The sequence below is a fragment of the Geotrypetes seraphini genome, chromosome 9, assembly GCF_902459505.1.
Source record: "Geotrypetes seraphini chromosome 9, aGeoSer1.1, whole genome shotgun sequence".
Classification (NCBI taxonomy): Eukaryota; Metazoa; Chordata; class Amphibia; order Gymnophiona; family Dermophiidae; genus Geotrypetes; species Geotrypetes seraphini.
This window is the reverse complement of record NC_047092.1, coordinates 42432586-42453161: the sequence shown is the minus strand read 5'-3', so window position 1 is coordinate 42453161 and position 20576 is coordinate 42432586. Positions and strand designations below refer to the sequence as shown.

The following is a 20576-nucleotide window of genomic DNA, read 5'->3' as shown; positions in this document are numbered from 1 at the left end:
ATATAAATAAGAAAATGGGCTGAGATTGGAAAAAAACAATTGGTAAAATTAAGTTACACAGGGGTTAATAAAAATTCCAGAAATTGAATCATAGTTTAAAATTATCTTGGGTGAACGAGAGCTAGAGATGGTGAGTGGAAATTAAATGCAAGACATAAGAATTGATTAATTATTCAAATCAACATTTTGCAGCTCAAAAACTATCTTGAGCCTGGACATGGGCCCCCTATTACGAAGCTGCATTAGGCTTTTGTGGTGGTATTAGCGCCAACACTCGTGTATTTGGGGGTGGTAAAGTATTACAGGTATTGATGAATTCTGCTGCTAGAATGATTATGGGCGTTTCACGAATGACCCATACCATACCTATTTTGAAGAAGCTCCATTGGCTTCCTATACATCAAAGGGTACAATCTAAAGTACTATCGATAATTCAATGAGTGCTATATGATTAAGCACCTGGATGTTTTCACAATATTTTGGAGACATACCGCCCAAGAATGGTATTGAGATCTGAAAGTGTTATGAGATTATCTACTGAGTAGGAGAGGAATATATTGCATGCAAGAGTTAGAAATCGATGTTCTCTGTTGCAGTTGTGAATTTGTGGAGCAAATTGCCAGGTCAGTTGTGATTGTGTAAATCTAGAGATATCTTCAAAAAGTTTTTGAAAACGCAATTATTTGTTGATATGTTTGTGAAAAGCCTTTCTACAACTGTTAATTATACAAGAGCTGTGATATTGTTAAAGATCAAAGGATATAGGGCTAGATTCACTAACCTGCCTGATCGGGCCTGATCCAGGCAGAGGTCCGACGAAGTTACCAAACTGCAACATGCAGATGGGGGTGATCGGAGGAACGCCCCCATCTGCCAGCACGGATCGCTCTATAGCGATCCCCGCGCATGCGCATACCATCTTTACATGGTCTGTACATTTGCTGGACCTCTGGCCCGGCACTTTTTTTTTTCTTTTTTTACAGCCCGTGGTTTTAACCCGCTTTAAAACCTGCAGGTTAAAACCACGAGCTTACATTACGGGGAAGGGTGGGAGAGTTGGGGCAGGCAGGCGATCAGAGCAGCTACAGTCAGAGCAAGCAGGCAGATCGAGGAAGCAGGAGATCAGGGTTAACGGCTGAGAGCAGGGCGGCAGAAGGCAGTTGGAAATGGCTTCAGCGACTGGTCCTCAGCAGTCGCTTTTTGGGTTGATTGGCTAGCACAGTCGAATTGGCAGATTTGTTTAGTGAATCGCGTCCCTACCTACTTTGCATGCAGTTCCCCTCATTTGCATGCGCTGATCGAAGTCGGTTCGCAAAACAGGTTAGTGAATACTGCAGGAGGGAAATCAGGTCGCAAAGGGCTCGCAAACCGATCAGTAAACGATTGGTTTGCTTAGTGAATCTAGCCCATAGTGTATGAATAAGCATGATTTAAGTCATCAATGTGGGTAGCAGTAGCTGTTGCTAGATATAAGATGTACTATCATCTTATATTGATTGTAAACTGCTTAGTTTTGTAAGTGATACATAATTTTTTTTTAAACAATAGGAATGGAGCAAATACCACTGCAGCCAGCGATAAAGCCTAACTTGGCTTTGTAAACAAAAAAAAAAAGGGGGGGGAGAGAACGGTTAGTAATCGGTTCTCAAACCTCCAGATACTTTTAGGTTTCCATAGCTTTGAGCAACAGTTTTGAGGTGGGTCAAATTTGGGAAATTGCTGGTAAAAGGATAAAGTGTACAATTAATTAATTTAATTTCTTTATTTTTCTTCAAATATCTGGGTACAGGCATATCATACTGCCAGTTAACATTTCAAGAACAAAATAATTGTAAATCACTTTTCCATCTATTGTTTGATTTGGAAATGTTACTTGGGTACTGATTTAAGATTTAAAAACACAATTATTGCTTTTTACTATTTTCAGATTAAATAAAATTATGAATCAGGTATCCATTCAACGGAAGAAGCAATTTATTGAAAGAATGCACAGTTATTGGTTACTAAAAAGGCTGTCTCGGAATGGAGTTCCTCTCTTGAGAAGACTGCAGTCCAATTTGCAGACACAGAGAAGCACTCAGCAGGTGTGTAAAATATTTATGAAGAAAAAATTTGTTATACTTTTAAGTTATATTGTCAGATTTTTAAAACTGCAAATTTCAACAAAGATTGAGATTGAAGCAACAAAATTGTCTACAGAAACAAAACAAGTTAGTTATTCCTGAGTGTGTTTCTTTATTTTGCTGATCTTTATACATTTTGATTTGATTTGTCATAGGGTAGCTTTTGAAAATAAAAATAGTTTTGTTGAATAAGATGTTTCTCTCCACTCATGTTCTCTACTCCCTAAACCAGTGTCTCGCAAACTTTTTTGAGCTGGGGCACACTAAATCTAGTGTCCCCGGTTCATGAACCCCGGAAATGCACTGGCGTTGGCATGATGATGTCACGCGCTTGTGTCAGCACATGTGCAAAGACCCTTCAAACAGGCTTTGCACCGAGAGAAGGACCTGCGCCGGAGAGAAGGGCCGGCGTCGGGAGATTGCTTACAGGACATGCCTTTCTTTGCAAGAGGCATTGTCAGCTGGTGCCAGCATCTCTCCTCTTCCTGAGTGTACCGCGGCACACCTGAAATCTCAGGAGGCACACAGTTTGCGATACACTGCCTTAGACTGATTAAAATGCAGTGATATGTACAAATTTGAAGTAGAGGCAGCATCAATTCCTTTTGCTACTTTCATTCTCTTGCAACAGTGGTGGGAAAAGCAACATGCTCTCCCACCTGTTGTGTGGTGTGAAAAACTGCACACATTTAACTGAAAAGATGGTGCATGTGTACAGTTATTCATATACATGTACAGACCAATAGATGGACTGCAGTTTATTGCTATAACAAAGAAGCAAGTCTAAAGTTAACAAGCCCTACCTCATCGCAAAAAAAGGCAAGACTATGAAATATGTGACAGCAAATAGTTCTGGCAAAAGAAGATATTGAATGACATTAATATCATTTTTTGTAATTACAGCATTGGAAACCTCAGTTGAATTGTTAAACTTGAGCTATAGATCCTGATGAGAAGCTTCATTAAATTTATATGGGTACATAAATAGATACAGAGAAAAGCTGTGGATTAACTTTCAATTATTTAGCATCACATTTTACTTTTTAAAATCTTGGAAAACATTGTTTCTTAGGAAATTATAGTATTTTCTAATAAATTTAAGTCACTAATGGATCCATTTTTATTGTTTCTAATAGGGATTCAACTTTAGAAGAGATGGCGGTTAGGTTAAGGGACATCATAACGTTCATGTCACGATTGAAAAGGACACCAAATATTTCAAGAAGAATGTGACCACTTAAAGTTACCAAATCCCAATTGACAATCATCCTATTCATTGGCGTTCTTGGATGGTGTTTGGTTACTGGACCATATTTCCGAAAATAATACCCTCTTATCCTTCTCCCAAATCATGAGCAAGTTTGCCATTCCCTCTTCAGAATTTTTCCGATGGCTACAACTTTCTCATTGTATTAAAAAATGTTCACCCTCCATTTCTGAATTTCCTAAATCATCGGCTTTTATCTCGTTTTCTCATCTCAGATTCACTTTGGGACATTTCACATCTATTTTCTATAGGGAACTGCGCTCCAAACTTTTTTCCCCAGATCCAAAAAGTCCACCGACATATGGTCCAACGAAACATCTTGGAAAGGATCTGCCAAGGACTGGGAGCTCTATTTCAACAAGATCTTACGACCCACTGCATCATCTAGTCTCTCATAGTCCCTTTACTTCTTATCATATATAAAGCCTTTTGGACTCTGAATAAGATGTTTTGCGCTAGCTTTCTAGGCTCTAACAATTGGCACTGTCACTCGGACTTACATCATATGATTTTTTTCTTGTCCTAGTATTGCTATTTTTTGGTCACAAATCTGGCATATCATCAAACAGATTCTTCCAATACAATCAGATCTTTCATCTGATATTCTCATTTTTAGAGCTCTCACCATTGAAGACTCTTTAACCACCTGGCAGAAATCCTTACTTAACATTTTGATAGCACTTGCTATCTAAATGATTCTACATAATTGGAAACCTGCAGATCTATAGAATGTCGCGTTCTGGTGGAATACTATCATCCTGATTCACTTATATGAAATTAAAGCGGCAGAATTCTCCAACAGACAGAATACAATTAATAAGATCTGGGCTCCCATAGTGAACTTTTCTTAATTGCCAATGATATTTCCACTATACTCTTCCTTGAAATTTTGTTACACTCTTTGCTATATTAAAATTTGAAGTCTCTCTACTACTAATATTACAAGGCATAATAGCCCTCTTATACACTCCCCCCCATCACTACTTAATGAATGAGCAAGGTACTATTCTCTCCACCCTCTCCAGGATTCCCTTTTGACTCCATTGGAGTTGTAGTGTGTGACTGCAGAATTCATATTACTTGTATACTATTTGAATATCTTATTTGTCCATTTGTATTCTCGCACACTGGCAGCTACCATATCTGTTTTATATGTTCTGTTCTATTTTACTAAAAATTCAATAAAAATATTTGAACTCATTTTTATTGTTTCTTAGAAAATTATAGTATTTTCTAATAAATTTAAGTCACTAATGGATCCATTTTTCTTTTAATTTAAAAGTAAGCATTAAGGCCCCGATTCTATAAACGACATCTAGTTTTAGGCGTGCTTTAGATGTCCTCGGGGCGCAAGTGGCAGTCAGCGTTACTTAGGCGTCGGACAGACGTCCGTTATTCGTTTTTAAAAAATCCATTTTCTTAAGATAGATGTCAGATAGACGTCCCTATGAGGTTATATATAAAAATGTGGTTTTTACTTTGTAATCATTATTTCAGGACTGTAAATAATAAAACCAAAGTATACCATCATTCAAAAGATAATAAAAACAGTATACCATGTTTAAAAGGATAATTATTATATTAGTTTCAGTGGGAGTTGAACTGGAAACATGAGCATGGAAGGGGGGAAGCTTTACTTCCGTGCTACACAAAAAGTTGTATAGCAATGGTATCTTTAGCTTCTATAAGAAGTATAAAGCATAGGACTTTTGAGCATCGTATAGGCTTGAGTTAGACGTGGTTTAAGCTCCAGAAAGGCTTTAGTAGGATACATGCTATTTAGGCAGCCTAGGTTATTCAATCAGCTTTCTCTGAGCATCCCACAGACGTTATTTGAGAGAGGTTTTTACAAGTGATTCCTTGCTCTAAACACTCTCATGAAACATTGCTACAATCAGCTCATTCTTCAAAGCAAACAGAAAGCCCATCACTTCAATTAGCCAAGCTTAAAAACAGAATAAAACACAGAACAGACCTGAATGTGGCTTCTAGTTCATTGTAAATGGAGGTATGCAGCAGCACAATGCTGACCTCATTGTGACATCATCAAGGTGCATCTGCAAGGTAGAATGCCACAAGTAAAAGACAGGCCAGGAGTTGAACTCACAACCTCTGTAAGATAAGCACAGTGCTTTTACTCATTGAGCTATACTACCTTCCACTCCAGTTAATGACTCCCCTGTCATATCATAGCTTAGTGATCTGCTAAGGTATCATCTGCTTAGCTATCATATCACAGTCAGCTGAGACAAAAGACTGGTAGCTCAATGGCTTAAAGCACTGCTTTCATTGTTCCAAAAGCCAGAATCTCAAGTATGGTTTAATAAATGTGACATGGAGTCAAATACAGCTGTTTTTATCAAATGCAAGCTCAACTTTTGGAATGTATTGTTTCTAGTATTGCTAATGTTGTGCTGTTTGAGATGAAAATTAGATTGGATTGGTCTGTAGCTTTTCATTTTTATTAAAATGAGTATTTTGTCAGCTGAAGGACATGAGGGAGTCGAACCCAGACCAGGCTCACACCTCAACCTTCATTACTAACTGCTGTGCTACAAAATCAGCAATTCTAGTTTGATTATACTGTTCCGTATAGGCGTCGTTTGGACTGTAGCTTCGGCGTACTTGCAGCTCCGTAACGGCTGCAGTTAAGCATATCTCAAGCTGTCAGGGTAGGAATCCTCTCCAAAGAAGCCACCAAGTTAAGGCACCTCGTTGCACCTTGTTCATCCTCTCCACCTCTCATCTAATCTCATGTTCTCAAATATGCTGGTTGCAGGCTGTGAGACAGAGACATGTCAGCTACCCTGTTTGCCACCCCCTAAGGGCCTCCCCACTTCTCTCCTTTGCAGCCTGGGCCTCATGAAACACTAGATAAGACAAAGGTGAATGTGACAAAATAGCTGAAGTGGTACTTAGTAAGGAAACACTACTGCCCGGCTGCTACTCAATGTAAATAAGCACAAGGTGAAAAATGGTATAAGTTTTTTATTGCACAGTCCAGGAAAGCAGCATGGAAGTATAATATCAGGCAACTGCAGTTTGATGAGATGAATGACAGGTATGCAGAGTAAGCCACTCTTAGGTCCAAGTTGTTACTGTGGTCGAATTGTTAAGGTCCCAGAATCTGCTCCTGGTAGGAGAAGGCAGGCTGAAGAAAAAGGAAGATGGATTAAGGCAAATTAAGAGTTGATTGGTCAGTTTTAGGCTGGTCTTTTATAAATCCATGCATGCTCTAACTACTAATGCGTCCATAGGATAACATGCACACGTTAACCTTTAGCACACGCTAACGGCACCTAAACGGTGCCGCTTCAGTGCGTGGTAAAACTTAACGCGTGCATGTTATCCAATGCACATGTTACTAGTTAACGCATGCGTGGATTTAGTGCACCTTTGAAAGAGAGAGCCTAAAACTCGCCAATTGACTGTTTTCTCAGAAAATCTTTTATAACTACACCCTTCTGAAGGAAAAACAAGTGTGAAACATGTTAGTATTGTGAAAATGTAGATAATTCATCACAAGGGCAAAGAAAGGTTGCAGTACATCATTCTGACCTATTCGTTCTGTTTTGGGATTTGAGCTTTGGCCAGGTGCAAGCTGTTGTGCTGAACCCAGTTTGAACAGACCTGCTCTGGCCTCTGGGAAAACACAATGGGAGTCATTAGCCACTCTGGGAGCCTGAAATCAAGAGAAAAAGGGGAAAAAAGTTGACAGACATATGTGGCAAAAATAACAAACAGAAGTCTTGGGAGAATGTTACACCACAGTCTCAGAATAACAGCTAGAATGAATAGATGCAAAAAAACACTGTTCCTTTTTTATAATAAGGATGCCTATTAATTATGACTAAAAAGATTTACCTTTAGCTCTATGAGGAAAAGCACTGCTTTCATCTTCCCAACATCATAGGTTCCACATACTCATTTTGCTGGCACCAAAGTTTAAAACAGCATGGTTTGTTTGTTTTTTTCAGCCAGTACTCCTGGAACCAATTTTTACCATCACTAATTCTCAGACCTGCTAATGACCCTTTGGAATGGAGAGAGTTGTGGCAGATATCAGGGGGAGAAAAAGTTAATGGAAAATCACCATAAGCAATAACACAGAATGGGAGTCCCAAAGAAGAAATCAGTTCTGCCTGAGCTTTTATCTAATAAAGACACCTAAGTAGCTAGCAATATATCATTCTCACCTAGATTTGTTCCTGGAAAGATGAAAAAGGTTAGACAAACATCAAAATTGCAAATTACTTTAGCTGCTAATGGTCCTGTAGAATGGAGAGAGTTATGGCAGATATAGGAAAAAAAAGGTTAAAAGATAATCAGGAAAGGTAAGGTCTCAGAAATCAGCATAAGCAATAATACAGAATAGGAGTGCTAAAAGAGAAAACACTTCTTGACCTTCTTATACTAAGGATGCCTAAGTAATATCTGACGAGATGATGCAGTATATAAACTTAAGGTTTAGTTTAGTCATAGGCACCGTTTGGACTTCCCACCAGAAAACATTCAAATCTGATTGGGTGTGCTTTCGGTGTGGTTTGGCCAAACACATCTGCACTGACTTTTAATCATCTCCTTCACTTCTCACAGCTTTGACTAGAAGCCATTTCTCATCTGCTTAGTCTGTAAAGGCTGTTACCAATTTCTAAATGAAGTTACCTCTATAACTCTATGTCGTAAGGTGCTGCTTTTATCTTCCATACGTCAGGGGTTCAAGTCTTGAGTGTGGTTAGCAAATATTTGATATTCATTTTTCTCCCAGAAAACCTTCAAACTCTTTGGCTATTCCTTTGCTTAAACATATTTGAGTTTATCTTTAAAATGATCTGCAGTAGAGAATGACACGGGGAAAAAATCTGTCCCCGTCACCGCCCCATCCCCGGCCCACCATCCCTTTCACCGCCCTGTCACCGCCACTGCCATCCCATTCACCGCCCCGTCACCGTCCCCGCTGCATCCATATAAGCCTTAGTACTGTAATATTTAGCTTATTCCTTTCTTATAAATCAAAGTTCCTGCTGCTGAATTAAAGAAAGAGATGTTCAGCTGGCAGGGCTTTGTTTATAAATTTTTATCAACACAACTAATATACTACTTTATCCTAAAGCAAAAAATAAATAAAATATAATTTTTTTTTTCTACCTTTGTTGTCTGGTTTCTGCTTTCCACATCTTCTCATTCAATTCCTTCCATCCACTGTGTGTCTTCTCTCTGCGTCTTCCATTTTCTGTTACTGTGCCTCTCCCTTCACCCCCCCCCCCAATTGGTCTAGCACCCATCTTCTTCCCTCCGCTCCCCCATAGTCTGGCATCTGTCTTCTTCCCACTCTGTCTTCCACATTTCCCTTCAGGGTCTGTTCCTCTCCACCCTCCTTCAATGTCTGTCCTATTCCTTTCCACCACCACCCTTCCCTCCCTCCTTTACCATCTGTTCCTTTCTACCACCCTTCAGCTCCTCTCGCGTGGCCTATCTATCTACCTTCCTCCCTCTTATTTTCATGGTACATTACAATGTAATTTATGCAAGCCACTGGAGCCTGCGAGCTCGGTCCCTGTCCCATCCCCACAAACCATCTCACTTCTGTGCTCCTATTTTACCCATTTCTAATATCTCCCCTATGTATCTGCCATTGCCCCCCCCCCTGTGTCCATATACCATCCCCATGGCATGTCCCCTTTATGTCTCTGCCCCTATGCCCCATGCACATAATTTCCCCTCTTTCTGTTACCTTCCTGTGTCCAGATTTCCCCTATCTTCCTCTTCCATACCAGTGTGTCTCTTCTTTTCAACCCCATCTAGCTTTTTTCCCTCTTTCTTCCCCCCCCCCCCCTGCTTCTAGCATCTGGTTCACCTGCCTGTTCCTCCCTTTCTTTCCTGCTGTGGGTTTTTCTTTCCGTCTTCATCCCCTTAGCCCAGAATCCTTTTCCCTTTCACTCCATCCTTCCAGTTTGAGCCTGGTTGGGCAGAAGCAATGCGCTGTTCCTTCATCTCCAAGGTAATATGCTATATTAATATGGTATTGCACCCGGTAAGTTTGCAACCACCACTTCCTCTTCCCTCAACATGCAATAGAGGGTAGACAGCTCATAATAGTGAAAGCGGTTTCTAGAACTGCACATCTAGATAACCAAAGTTCCAAATAAGGTAGGGTAGAAGGTGTTATTTAGTACAAAACATTCATTCATCTTACACCTTAAGTACCAACCACTACTCCAGCAAATAATGAACAATGGCAACTAGTGCATTACAGGCGATTGATGTGACACATGTTCTCAGCGTTAACCAAAAAACGATGCTCTCTAGTAAAAATGCATGTAACATATCTTACAGATTGATCACGCGGTCTCCGCAGCCCTCACCCGCCTGCCCAATCGATCCTAGTGTTTAGCCAGCTCTCTCCCTTCTCCTCACCTTAGTTTGTAGGTTTTCTTTTTCGGCGACCTGCACGCTTTCCCAAAGAGCCGCGCACGCGCCACTGCTCAGTGTTCAATTTTCTGCTCTGCTGCAACTTCCTGTTTCCGGTTGCGTCAGAGCAGAAAATCGAAACTGAGCAGCAGTGGGTGCGCGGCTCTTTGATAGTGTGCGGGTCGCTGAAAAAGAAAGCCTACAAACTGAGGTGAGGAGAAGGGAGAGAGCTGGCTAAACACTAGGATCGATTGGGCAGGCGGGTGGTGGCTGCGGGGACCGCGCGATCCTTCATGCCTCACTGCGGGGACAAAATCATTCACCGCTCCACGGGGTGGTGAATGGCCTTGTCCCCGTCTCCCGCAGCGACTGCTATTTTTCGTTCCCCGTTTCGGCGGGTTACCCGCGGCTAAACGCGGTGGCCGCGGGTAAACCGCCACCGTATCATTCTCTAATCTGCAGCAATCCTCGGATGTCTAAAGCAGCCTTTTCTCTCTCATCCTAAACCCCCTCCTCCACCCCAACACACAGTCCCCAAGCTGAATTTACCAACAGGAATGTCTCTAGGATACATCTCAAAAACATGTACCTTCCTTCAATACCTGTCTAAGCTCTCTGAAGTTTTAGTAAACCTGTTGCCCTGTGCGGATATTGCATAAAGGGAAATCCATTCCTACCACAATGGCTTGTACCTGAGAGCAGATGAATATATCTGATGCACCTGTGCCTGCAAATTGCAGAATGCTGATGAAAAACAGCAAAGTCCACCATTTATGAGAGCTGTTAGGATGCTGTTAAAATGAGTGAAGGTGAGGGTGGGAGTTGAACTGGGGAGCTTGAGAAGATGGACAAGGTGCAACAAGGCGCATTAACTTGGTAAGCCACAAATGGCATCTTTTTATCAGAGGAGAAGTTATTCCCATGACAGCTTAAGATTAGAGAGTTGCGTGGGGACAGAAATCCCACCCGTCCCCACGAGGAATCCCTCCATCCCCACCTGTCCCAGCGAGGAACCCCCTCCGTCCCCGCCAATCCCTATAAACTTCAGAAATAGTTATTTCATTTGATTATGCTACTGAATTAAAGACTCTGGTAGAAACACATTTATAAATAAGTAAAAAGACTTTATTAATTTGGAAATATTAATCGGGAAGAATACATACTTTGTAAACGGGTTTCTACTCTGTCTTTCCCATGTCCTTTCAGCGTCCTTCTCCCCCTCTGTCTTTCCCATGTCCTTTCAGCGTCCTTCTCCCCCTTTGTCTTTCCCATGTCCTTTTAGCGTCCTTTTCCCCCCTCAGTTTTACCCATGTCCCTTAAGCATCTTTTCCTCTCCACTCCACCTTTCCTCCCTTTCTCTCTCCCTGCCCCTTACATTCGTGGCGCTTCCCCGCCCGCCCGACAACAGAACAGGCCCGGTCCGCCAAACCTCCCTGCCCTGTAGCCTCGAATCTAAATTACCTTCTTACAGCAGCTGGAGTATTGAAGCTGCTGTAAGAAGGTAATTTAGATTTGTGGCTACAGGGCAGGGAGGTTTGTCGGACCTGGCCTGTTGTCGGTCGGTCGGTCGGGGGAAGCGCCACAAAGGTAAGGGGAACTGGCTGGCTGTGCACCCCCCCAAGGCTGCAACCGGGGCGGACCGTCCTTCCCGCCCCCCCTTGGTACGCTACTGCCTTTCCCTACTTGCCCTGCCGCAGCACACAGCCAACTGGAAGTCTTCCCGATGTCAGCACTGACGTCGGAGGAAGGGAGGGCATCCCCGGGGGAACCTGCGGGATCCCCGTGGGTCCCCTGTGATTCCTGTCATCCCCGTTCTCGTGCAGCTCTCTACTTAGGATGTCCTAGCCATTGGAAGGCGAAAATAAGTTTGCCTGGAAAGGAAAATGTGCTGATAAAAACGGCAAAGTTCACCATCTAGACCAGTGGTTCCCAACCCTGTCCTGGAGGACCACCAGGCCATTCGGGTTTTCAGGCTAGCCCTAATGAATATGCATGAGAGAGATTTGCATATAATGGAAGTGACAGATATGCAAATCTGCTCCATGCATATTCATTAGAGCGATTCTGAAAACTCGGATTGGCCTGGTGGTCCTCCAGGACAGGGTTGGAAACCACTGATCTAGACCCTTTTATGACTGCTAATAGGAAGCTGTTAGGAAGTTGTTAAAATGAGTGAAGGTGGGATTTGAACTGAGAAGTTTGAGATGAACAAGGTGCAACAACCTGGTGAGCCAGAAATGCTTTCTTTGTGGTTATTGTGATATGATAGCTAATCAGATGATATATAGGCAGGTTAGTCAACTATGATATGAAAGGGCAGTGAGATCCAACTGAATAGAAGCTGATGTAGCTCTATGGGTTAAAGTCCTGTGCTGGTCATACAGAGGTTGTGAGTTCAACACCCAGCACATCTTTTAATTGTGGCATACTACCTTGAAGGTGCAGCTTGATGATCTCACAATGAGGTCAGCTTTGTGAAGCTGAAGAGCTCCATTTTGCAGTGAGGGAAAATGCTTGTTAAAGTCTGTATCTGGTTTTTCTCTTTTTAAGCGCTGAGAAATGAAGTAATGTGTACAATAATGATATCTATTTCATGTTTTTTCTTTGCTCTCAAAAAAGAGCTAATTGCAGCACTGTTTGGTGAGAAAAAAGGGGGTTCTTTTTAAGCAGGAAAGTAAATGATATTACTGTTTGGGCAGAAAAGTACTATGTTTTCCATGCAATATGTTTATATTGATGTGCTCTATTGATATGGTGGCTTATTACCGTATTTTCGCGGATATAACGCGTGCGTTATACGCGTTTTTACGTACCGCGCATACCCTTCGCGCGTTATATGCCTGAGCGCGGTATACAAAATTTTTTTTACATATTTCACACCCCGCCCGACGCCCGATTCATCATCCGGAAGGACGCTCGTACCCCCACCGCTCGCACCCCCACCCCGAAGGACCGCCGACTCCCCGACAATATCGGGCCAGGAGGGAGCCCAAACCCTCCTGGCCACGGCGACCCCCTACCCCCACCTCGCACTACATTACGGGCAGGAGGGATCCTAGGCCCTCCTGCCCTCGACGCAAACCCCCCTCCCCCCAACGACCGTCCCCCCCAAGAACCTCCGACCCCCCCCCCCCCCTTCCCCGTACCTTTGGTAGTTGGCCGGACAGACGGGAGCCAAACCCGCCTGTCCGGCAGGCAGCCAACGAAGGAATGAGGCCGGATTGGCCCATCCATCCTAAAGCTCCGCCTACTGGTGGGGCCTAAGGCGCGTGGGCCAATCAGAATAGGCCCTGGAGCCTTAGGTCCCACCTGGGGGCGCGGCCTGAGGCACATGGGCCCAACCCGACCATGTGCTTCAGGCCACGCCCCCAGGTGGGACCTAAGGCTCCAGGGCCTATTCTGATTGGCCCACGCGCCTTAGGCCCCACCAGTAGGCGGAGCTTTAGGATGGATGGGCCAATCCGGCCTCATTCCTTCGTTGGCTGCCTGCCGGACAGGTGGGTTTGGCTCCCGTCTGTCCGGCCAACTACCAAAGGTACGGGGAAGGGGGGTGGGGGGGTCGTGGGGGGCGCCAGGGGGATCGCGGGTCGGCTGGGGGGGCGGTCGGAGGTTCTTGGGGGGGGGGCGGTCGTTGGGGGGGAGGGGGGTTTGCGTCGAGGGCAGGAGGGCCTGGGATCCCTCCTACCCGTAATGTAGTGCGGGGTGGGGTTAGGGGGTCGCCGTGGCCAGGAGGATTTGGGCTCCCTCCTGGCTCGATATTGTCGGGGAGTCGGCGGTCCTTCGGGGTGGGGGTGCGAGTGGTCCTGCCGAGGGGGGAGAAGAATCGGACGTCGAGGTGGGGCATCAGGCTTTCAGGATGGGGACAGACCTTCAAGGGGGGACAGGACTTCAAGGGGGGACAGGACTTCAAGGGGGACAGGCAGACCGAAGGGAGTGAAAAAGCTATAAAATAAACCCACTAGCGTGTCAATGTGTTGAGAGGAAGAGGTGGTCTGGGAAATTCTGCTGAGAAAACTCCGGGTCGGGACAGTGCACGGAGAGGCGGGGCAGTGCACGGAAAGTCATGGCAGGTGAACGGAGAGTCGGGACAGCGCACGGAGAGGCGGGGCAGTGCACGGAAAGTCAGGGCGGGTGAACGGTGAGTCGGGGCAACCAGAGGAGAGTCGGGGAGGGCGAAAGGAGAGTCGGGGTGGCCAGAGGAGAGTCGGGCAGCATGCGCGGTATACCCATGAGCGCTGTATACAAAAGTTTCCGTACATACAAGTGTGGTTTCTGCGCGCTATACCCGTGTGCGCGTTTTACACGGGTGCGTGTTATATCCGCGAAAATACGGTAAATCTACTAGTCTTTAAGCCCGTTACATTAACGGGTGCTAGAATAGATGTGTCTTGTGTCTGTGTTTCTTTATCTCTCTCTCCTTGGCCGCTGTCTGTATCCTTCTGTCTCCCCCTCCCCCCTGAGCAAAGCTGTCTGCCCCCAGCACCCACCTCCCCCCCAAATGTCTCTCCATGGCCCTCTTCTGTCTTCCTCCCCCAGAGCAAAGCTGTCTGTCCCCTTTCCCTATCTCTCCATGGCCCCTTCTGTCTCCCCCAGCACACCCCTCCCCCCCAAAGACGCCCCCTATCCCTCTCACTGTCTCTCCATGGCCCCTTCTGTCTTCCCCCCAGAGCAAAGCTGTTTGCCCCAAGCACACCCCTCCCCCCAAAGCAGCCCCCTTTCCCTCTCCCGCTGACTCTCTCTCTGGCCCCCTTTCTCTGTCTGTCTTTCTGTCCTTCTCCCTACCCCTGTGTCTTTCTTTCTTTCTGTCTCCCTCCCTCCCGCTGTCTGTCTGTCTGTCATTTTTCCCCATTTCCCTGTGCAGCAGCATTTCCATCCCACTTCCCTATGCAGCAGCAACAGCATTTCCCTCCTATCCCCCCTTCCTGTGTAGAAGCAGTAGCAGCATTTTCCCCCACTCCCCCTTTCCCTTCTCTTACCTTCTCTTCTCTGCTCCGTTCGGCCCCTCCCCCTTCTTTTACTGCCGTTGTCCTGCTCCATCCGGCCTGCTCCTGATCCTCCCACCGCCGACAAACCTCGGGACTCCAGCGGCGTAGGCAGCACTATAAACACGCTGCTTCGCGGCCTTCTACTGGCGATTTCCTCTGCCGCGTCTGTCTCCGATGATGTCATCAGAGACGCGGCAGAGGAACTCGACAGAGAAGGGCGCGAAGCAGCATGTTTATAGTGCTGCCTACGCCGCTGGAGCCGGGAGGCGACGGAGAGGGCAAGGGGTGCTAGCGGCCGGCAGCGGTGGAGAGCAGGGAAGGGCGCGCATGCCACTTGTCTTGCCTCGCTTGAGGCCAGAGCGTAAGCCGCGCATGCGCACTTCCTATGTGTGCTACAGCTCACGGAAAACGGATGCACGCATAGGAAGTGCGCATGCGCGGCTTACCATTTTATTATATTAGATTAGGAGGGAGAAAGAAGAAAAAAAAAACCATATTCAAACTGACTAGCAAATATCATTGTGGAATATGTCTATAGGAAGTTGCCGGCTATGAAAGCTGAAACTGCATTGAAATGAAGCAAAAACCACACTTAGACCAGCTTTTCCTTCGCCTACATTTTCCACGATGTTTAGACATGGTCTGCCGCCTAATTAGCATCTATCTGGTGCCTATCCTTAACCATGCCCACGTTACGCCCTCGTAACGCCCATGTCTACAAACTTAGATGCGATTTTTCCACGTCTATCTCGTGTCTTTATTCTGAGATCGCCTAAATGACACCTAACTCCATCTAAGTCCCAATTAACGCTTGTTAAGGCCCTTAAATCGCTCATTATCCACTTAATTCGGATGTCTAAAGCACGCCTAAAGTTAGGCGCACCTTACAGAATTGGGCCTAAATCTCTTTCTACAAGTAGGATGAATCAATCATTAAAGTGCATGACGAGATCCATTGGTACCAAGATGTTCAGATATCTCAAAGCTCAGACACGGTGGTGACTGCATTCCCACCCCCGTGGACCAACTGATGTACTACCAGAAAGGGGTAGGTGAAAAATGCAGGCAGCACCCTGCGAGACATTGCTGAACCTCTTACAGGTGTCTAACAGCCTGCGCTTGAGCCCCTTCTAAGCAGTAGATGAGGAATTGAAAGCGGGGATGGCCCCGAGCTCCAAGAATACTTGTCAGCTGTAGACCTCAGTCTGTTGCTTCTTTACGCAGGCAGAGCTGATACCAAATTCAAAGCTCCGAGCACTATAAACACTGAATCTACTACAATAAAACGCTAAGCGCACATGCGCACTCTTACCGCCGTGTTCCCTGATCTGTAGGTCTGTGGCAGGTAAGAGTACGCATGCGCACATTGTTGTTCTATTCTAAGGACCGGCGGCAGGTAACACGCCGCAACTCCCTCCCCCCCCCCCATCGGCGCCGACCCTACCCGGCACACCCGAAACCTCCGTTGACACTTCCAGCTGGACCTTCCCACCGTGAAACGAACACAAACCTGGCTCCAGCAACGTCCGAGGAACAATAAACACACTGCTTCGCGCCCTTCTACTGGCCTGGTTTCCTCTGCCGCGTCCCTGATGACATCATCAGAGATGCGGCAGAGGAAATTAGAGCAGTAGAAGACCGCGAAGCCGTGTGTTTACTGTGCCTTGGATGCTGCTGGAGCTGGGAGGTTTGTCGGCCGTCTAGCGGTGGGAAGGTTGGCTGGGAGGGTCAACGGGGGTTTCGGGTGTGCCGGGTAGGGTCGGCCCCGGGGGGGTTTAAATGGAAACATGCTGCTCAAAGGGATTGGAAGGAGGCAGGCAGGCTGGCTTTGGGGGGTGGGGGGATTTAAATGGAAACATGCTGCTCAGGGGGATGGGAGGCAGGCAGGCTGGCATCGGAGGAGTAGGGGGTTTAAATGGAAACATGCTGCTCAGGGGGATGGGAGGCAGGCAGGCTGGCATCGGGGGGGATTAAATGGAAACATGCTGCTCAGGGGGATGGGAGGCAGGCAGGAAGGCTGGCATCGGGGGGGGGGGTTTAAATGGAAACATGCTGTTCAGGGGGATGGGAGGCATGCAGGCTGGCATCGGGGGTAGGGGTGGGACAAAGTCTTGAAGATAATGAGGACATAGGAAGGAGGCACTGGGGGCACTAAGGACATAGAAAGGGGCACTAAGGACATAGGATGCACTGAGGGTACTAAGCAGGACAGAGGCACTGGGGGCACTAAGGACACGGTAAGGAGGCACTGGGACACTAAGGACATAGGAAGGAGGCACTGGGGGCATTAAAGACACAGTATGCAGGCACTGAGGGCACTAAGGACATGGGAAGGAGGCACTGGGGGCATTATGGACACAGTAAGGAGGTACTGGGGGTACTAAGGATGTAGGAAGGGGTACTAAGGACATGGGGAGGAGGCAATAGGGGCACTAAGGACATAGGAAGGAGGCACTGAGGGCACTAAGGACAAAGGGAGAGACAGACAGAAAAAATGACAGACAGGCAGCGTGCAAGGAGAGAGAGACAAAGAAAAAAAAAACCCAGACAGACAGACAGACATCTACTCTAGCAGGCTTAAAGACTAGTAAAATAAGAAAAGGGGAGAGCAAAACAGACACACTGCTCCTGGCTCTCCTGCAGAAGGAAAAAACTGCAGGTGGCAATAGAGCTCCTAGTAAAGTAGGAGGATCACAGAGCAAATCCGAAGTGGATTCCTTCTGCATATGGCTCGCGGCCATGGGGAGGTAACCTACTTATCCAGAATGACATATCTATCTACTGGACATTAATCTCTTTTTCTGTTACATCTACTCAGGAGTCTATACTTTAGGTGATCTATCCATTCCTGTGAACCAGGTTTTGCAGAAGTGTGTTACTCACAACTTTCAGCACCTCCCACATTGCCACTGGAATGTAGTACCACATTTAGTTTTTCTTGCTGCAAGTGAACTATGCAGAACTGTCTCTGCGCTGCTTAGTTTTTCTTATTTTCGGTTATTAAGTTTGTTCTTTCTGAGACTTTGGTGCTCCGAGACCCCATATTTGGGGATTTTCTGCCTTGGAGCCAGCTCACCATCTGAATTGAGCACTTTTGAGGTTCTGTAGGGGTAGAATCTTTCCATCGTTCTGCAGGGCCTTGTGGAAGCCCTATTCCTGCCACTGAAGGATGATTCTCTTATGGGTTTTGGTCACCATTGTCTTGGCATGGCATAATTCGGAGCTTCAAGCTCTTTGTACAGGGAACCCTTTCTCTGAATTATGGACGCAGAAGAAGTTCTCCATACTGTACCTTTCTACCGAAGGTGGTTTTTGTTTTTCCTTGTCAACCAGGAAGTTTGTTTACCTGCATTTCATTCCACAGACTCAGAAAGGATCAGATTTTATGCAAATTGGATGTCAATAGAGTCTTGCTCCATTTTTTTGGAGAGGACTAATGATTTTCGACTGTCTGATCCCTCTTTGTCCAGCATGCCCCGCCTCGGCGTGGTAGGTCAGCATCTAAGACCTCGATTGCCTGTTGGATTCGTATGGCTATTTCTGTAATTTGTCGCCCCATGGCAAGCAGCCACCAGTTTCCTTTATGGCCCACTCAACTAGAAGTGTTGCTGCTTCGTGGGAAAGAGTTTTGTGCGATTCATCCAGATGAATTTGCAGAGCACCTACTTGATCCTTTCTTCATGGTGAATGTGGTGGCTCGCTCTGACGGTTTTGGGACCTCGATGTTGCGGGCAGGCTCTTCTGTCCCTCCCTAGATGTTGCCATTGCTTTGGTACATCACCTAGCATACTGAATCCGGAAGGGACACAACAGAATGGAAGATTGGTTTTCACCTTTAATAATCTTCTTTCCCTGGAGGATTCAGTATGGTCCACACTCTGTAAGCTCAGTTGTTCTGAATTTCCTGCTTTCTTTGGCCTCGATTATTCTCCTTACAGGCTTCATGTACTTCCAGACAGTAAACAGGTCCTATGTGGAGTTCGCTCTTCTGTCGCTGCACACAGCAAGTTAGTTCAACATTGTTCCACAATGTTTTTTTCTGTGTTGCTTTTGCCTGTTTACTTGTTTTCATGTTTTACAAAGCAGCCCAGAACAAACATTGTTTGTATTAATGGGGAGGTTCCCCCTTGCAATCTTATTTTGTCATAGATTTGCTACAGTATGTTGCTTGACTTTGGGACTGATCTTTAGAGGGCTTTAACTTTCTCTAAGGTAGGAAGAGTACATGCTCAGAAAAATGTTTGAATTTCTGCAACTCCCGGATTGAGGGAAGGGATTGAACACCTAGTGTACTGAATCCTCCAGGGACTAACAGAAGATTATTGAAGGTGAAAACCTAATCTTCCATTCTTCTGATTTTTGGTATCTTTGGCATACAGATACTTTTGGTTTCCTAGCTATATGAAATCACTGGAATCTTCAGATTCTGTCTCCCATCTAGATTTCATCTTGCAGAAATTAAGGAAAAATTAACAAAAGGGAATATCACCATTCTTCTCCTTTTCAACCTTCCCCATTCTTTTGCTCTGTGCATTTGGCTGTGCTTATTAATATCTTGCCGAGATTCATTCTTGTTAAATGATGGTGGTTTTGCATTATTATTTTGGAATTACTGTGATAGTGATATTTTTTATTTTTCATTATAAAAGTAAAAATTTTCATATTTTTATGTTTTGAAATGTAATTTATATATAAAATGGTGTGTATGGCTTTGCTTTTAAAATTATTCGTCCTTATTGATGTAACTGTTCCATTTTGTCTTAATTTGAGAAGTCTTTAACACTCAAAATTTGAAATAGTTAATTCTTTACATTATAAGCATTATCATTTAGGAAGCTATTTAATGTTATTCATGAAGAAATTTTGCCACACGAGTCCTAAACAATTTCTAAACGGTTTTTAATTAGCATGTTAAGTACTTTAAAAGTTTACCATTATGATCAAATTTGTGATTGTTTTGTAGAAAGAAAATGATGAGGAAACCCAAGTCTTAAAGAAAAAGTTGAAGTATTGGCAACGGCTACGCCATGACCTCGAAAGAGCACGCCTATTGATTGAACTTATACGGAAACGGGAAAAATTAAAACGAGAGCAGGTAAATCAATTGTGCAGTCTTGTAGTGAAGACTTGATACCTTAATTATCTATATAAATGTACCGATAGCTTTATTAGTTCTGGAGACTACATTACATTACATTAGTGATTTTTATTCCGCCATTACCTTGCGGTTCAAGGCGGATTACAGAAGAGGATTTCTGGACATGTCCAGAGGTATTAGAGTAGAGCAGGTTGCTTTAGAGGATTGAAATGTTTCATCCGGTGTTAGTTAGTCTTCATGGATTTCTTGAATAGGGTTAGGGTTGCCTTGCTTCAATTCGACTGAATACAAGGTCTTAGACAATAAAGTGGCTGAATAAGTGCAAACATAATTTATCAGCTTCAGAAAGCTAGCACATTGGGGAAACTTCTAGAAATGGAAAATATCACTGAGGCCCAGATTCTTTAAATGGCGCCGTTGTTGGTGTCTGCCTTAAAAGTGGCTGCCGATTTCATGTCAATCATGTGACAGTGCCATTTAGAGAATCATGCCTTTGGAAAAGGTAGGTGCTGGAAATGTAAGGCAGTGTTTTCAAAGCCTACATTTCCAGCACCTACCTTTGACGTGAATTACTTTGCCTAATGCCATGCTTACAGTGACATTAGGCACCATAAAGTGCCTCTGTAGGCATCATTCCTGCACTGTTTTTTAGCCGTCAGTAAAAGCAACTTTAAACGGAGTTCTCCTCCTAG

At 45.0% G+C, this 20576-nt stretch overlaps 1 protein-coding gene across 19 annotated transcripts in view; it reads left to right on the top strand.

Annotated features, from left to right (window-relative positions):
• Positions 1-20576, top strand: part of BRD1 (bromodomain containing 1) — a 274234-nt gene that overhangs the window by 68846 nt on the left and 184812 nt on the right. For all 19 annotated transcript variants that reach the window (XR_004540658.1, XM_033958908.1, XM_033958902.1 and 16 more), the window contains 2 exons: positions 1928-2084; positions 19750-19881. Coding sequence is in view for 18 of the 19 variants with exons in the window: in XM_033958908.1 (XP_033814799.1) it covers positions 1928-2084; positions 19750-19881 (289 nt within the window). In the remaining variant the exon portion in view is untranslated. The remainder of the gene's footprint in view (positions 1-1927; positions 2085-19749; positions 19882-20576) is intronic.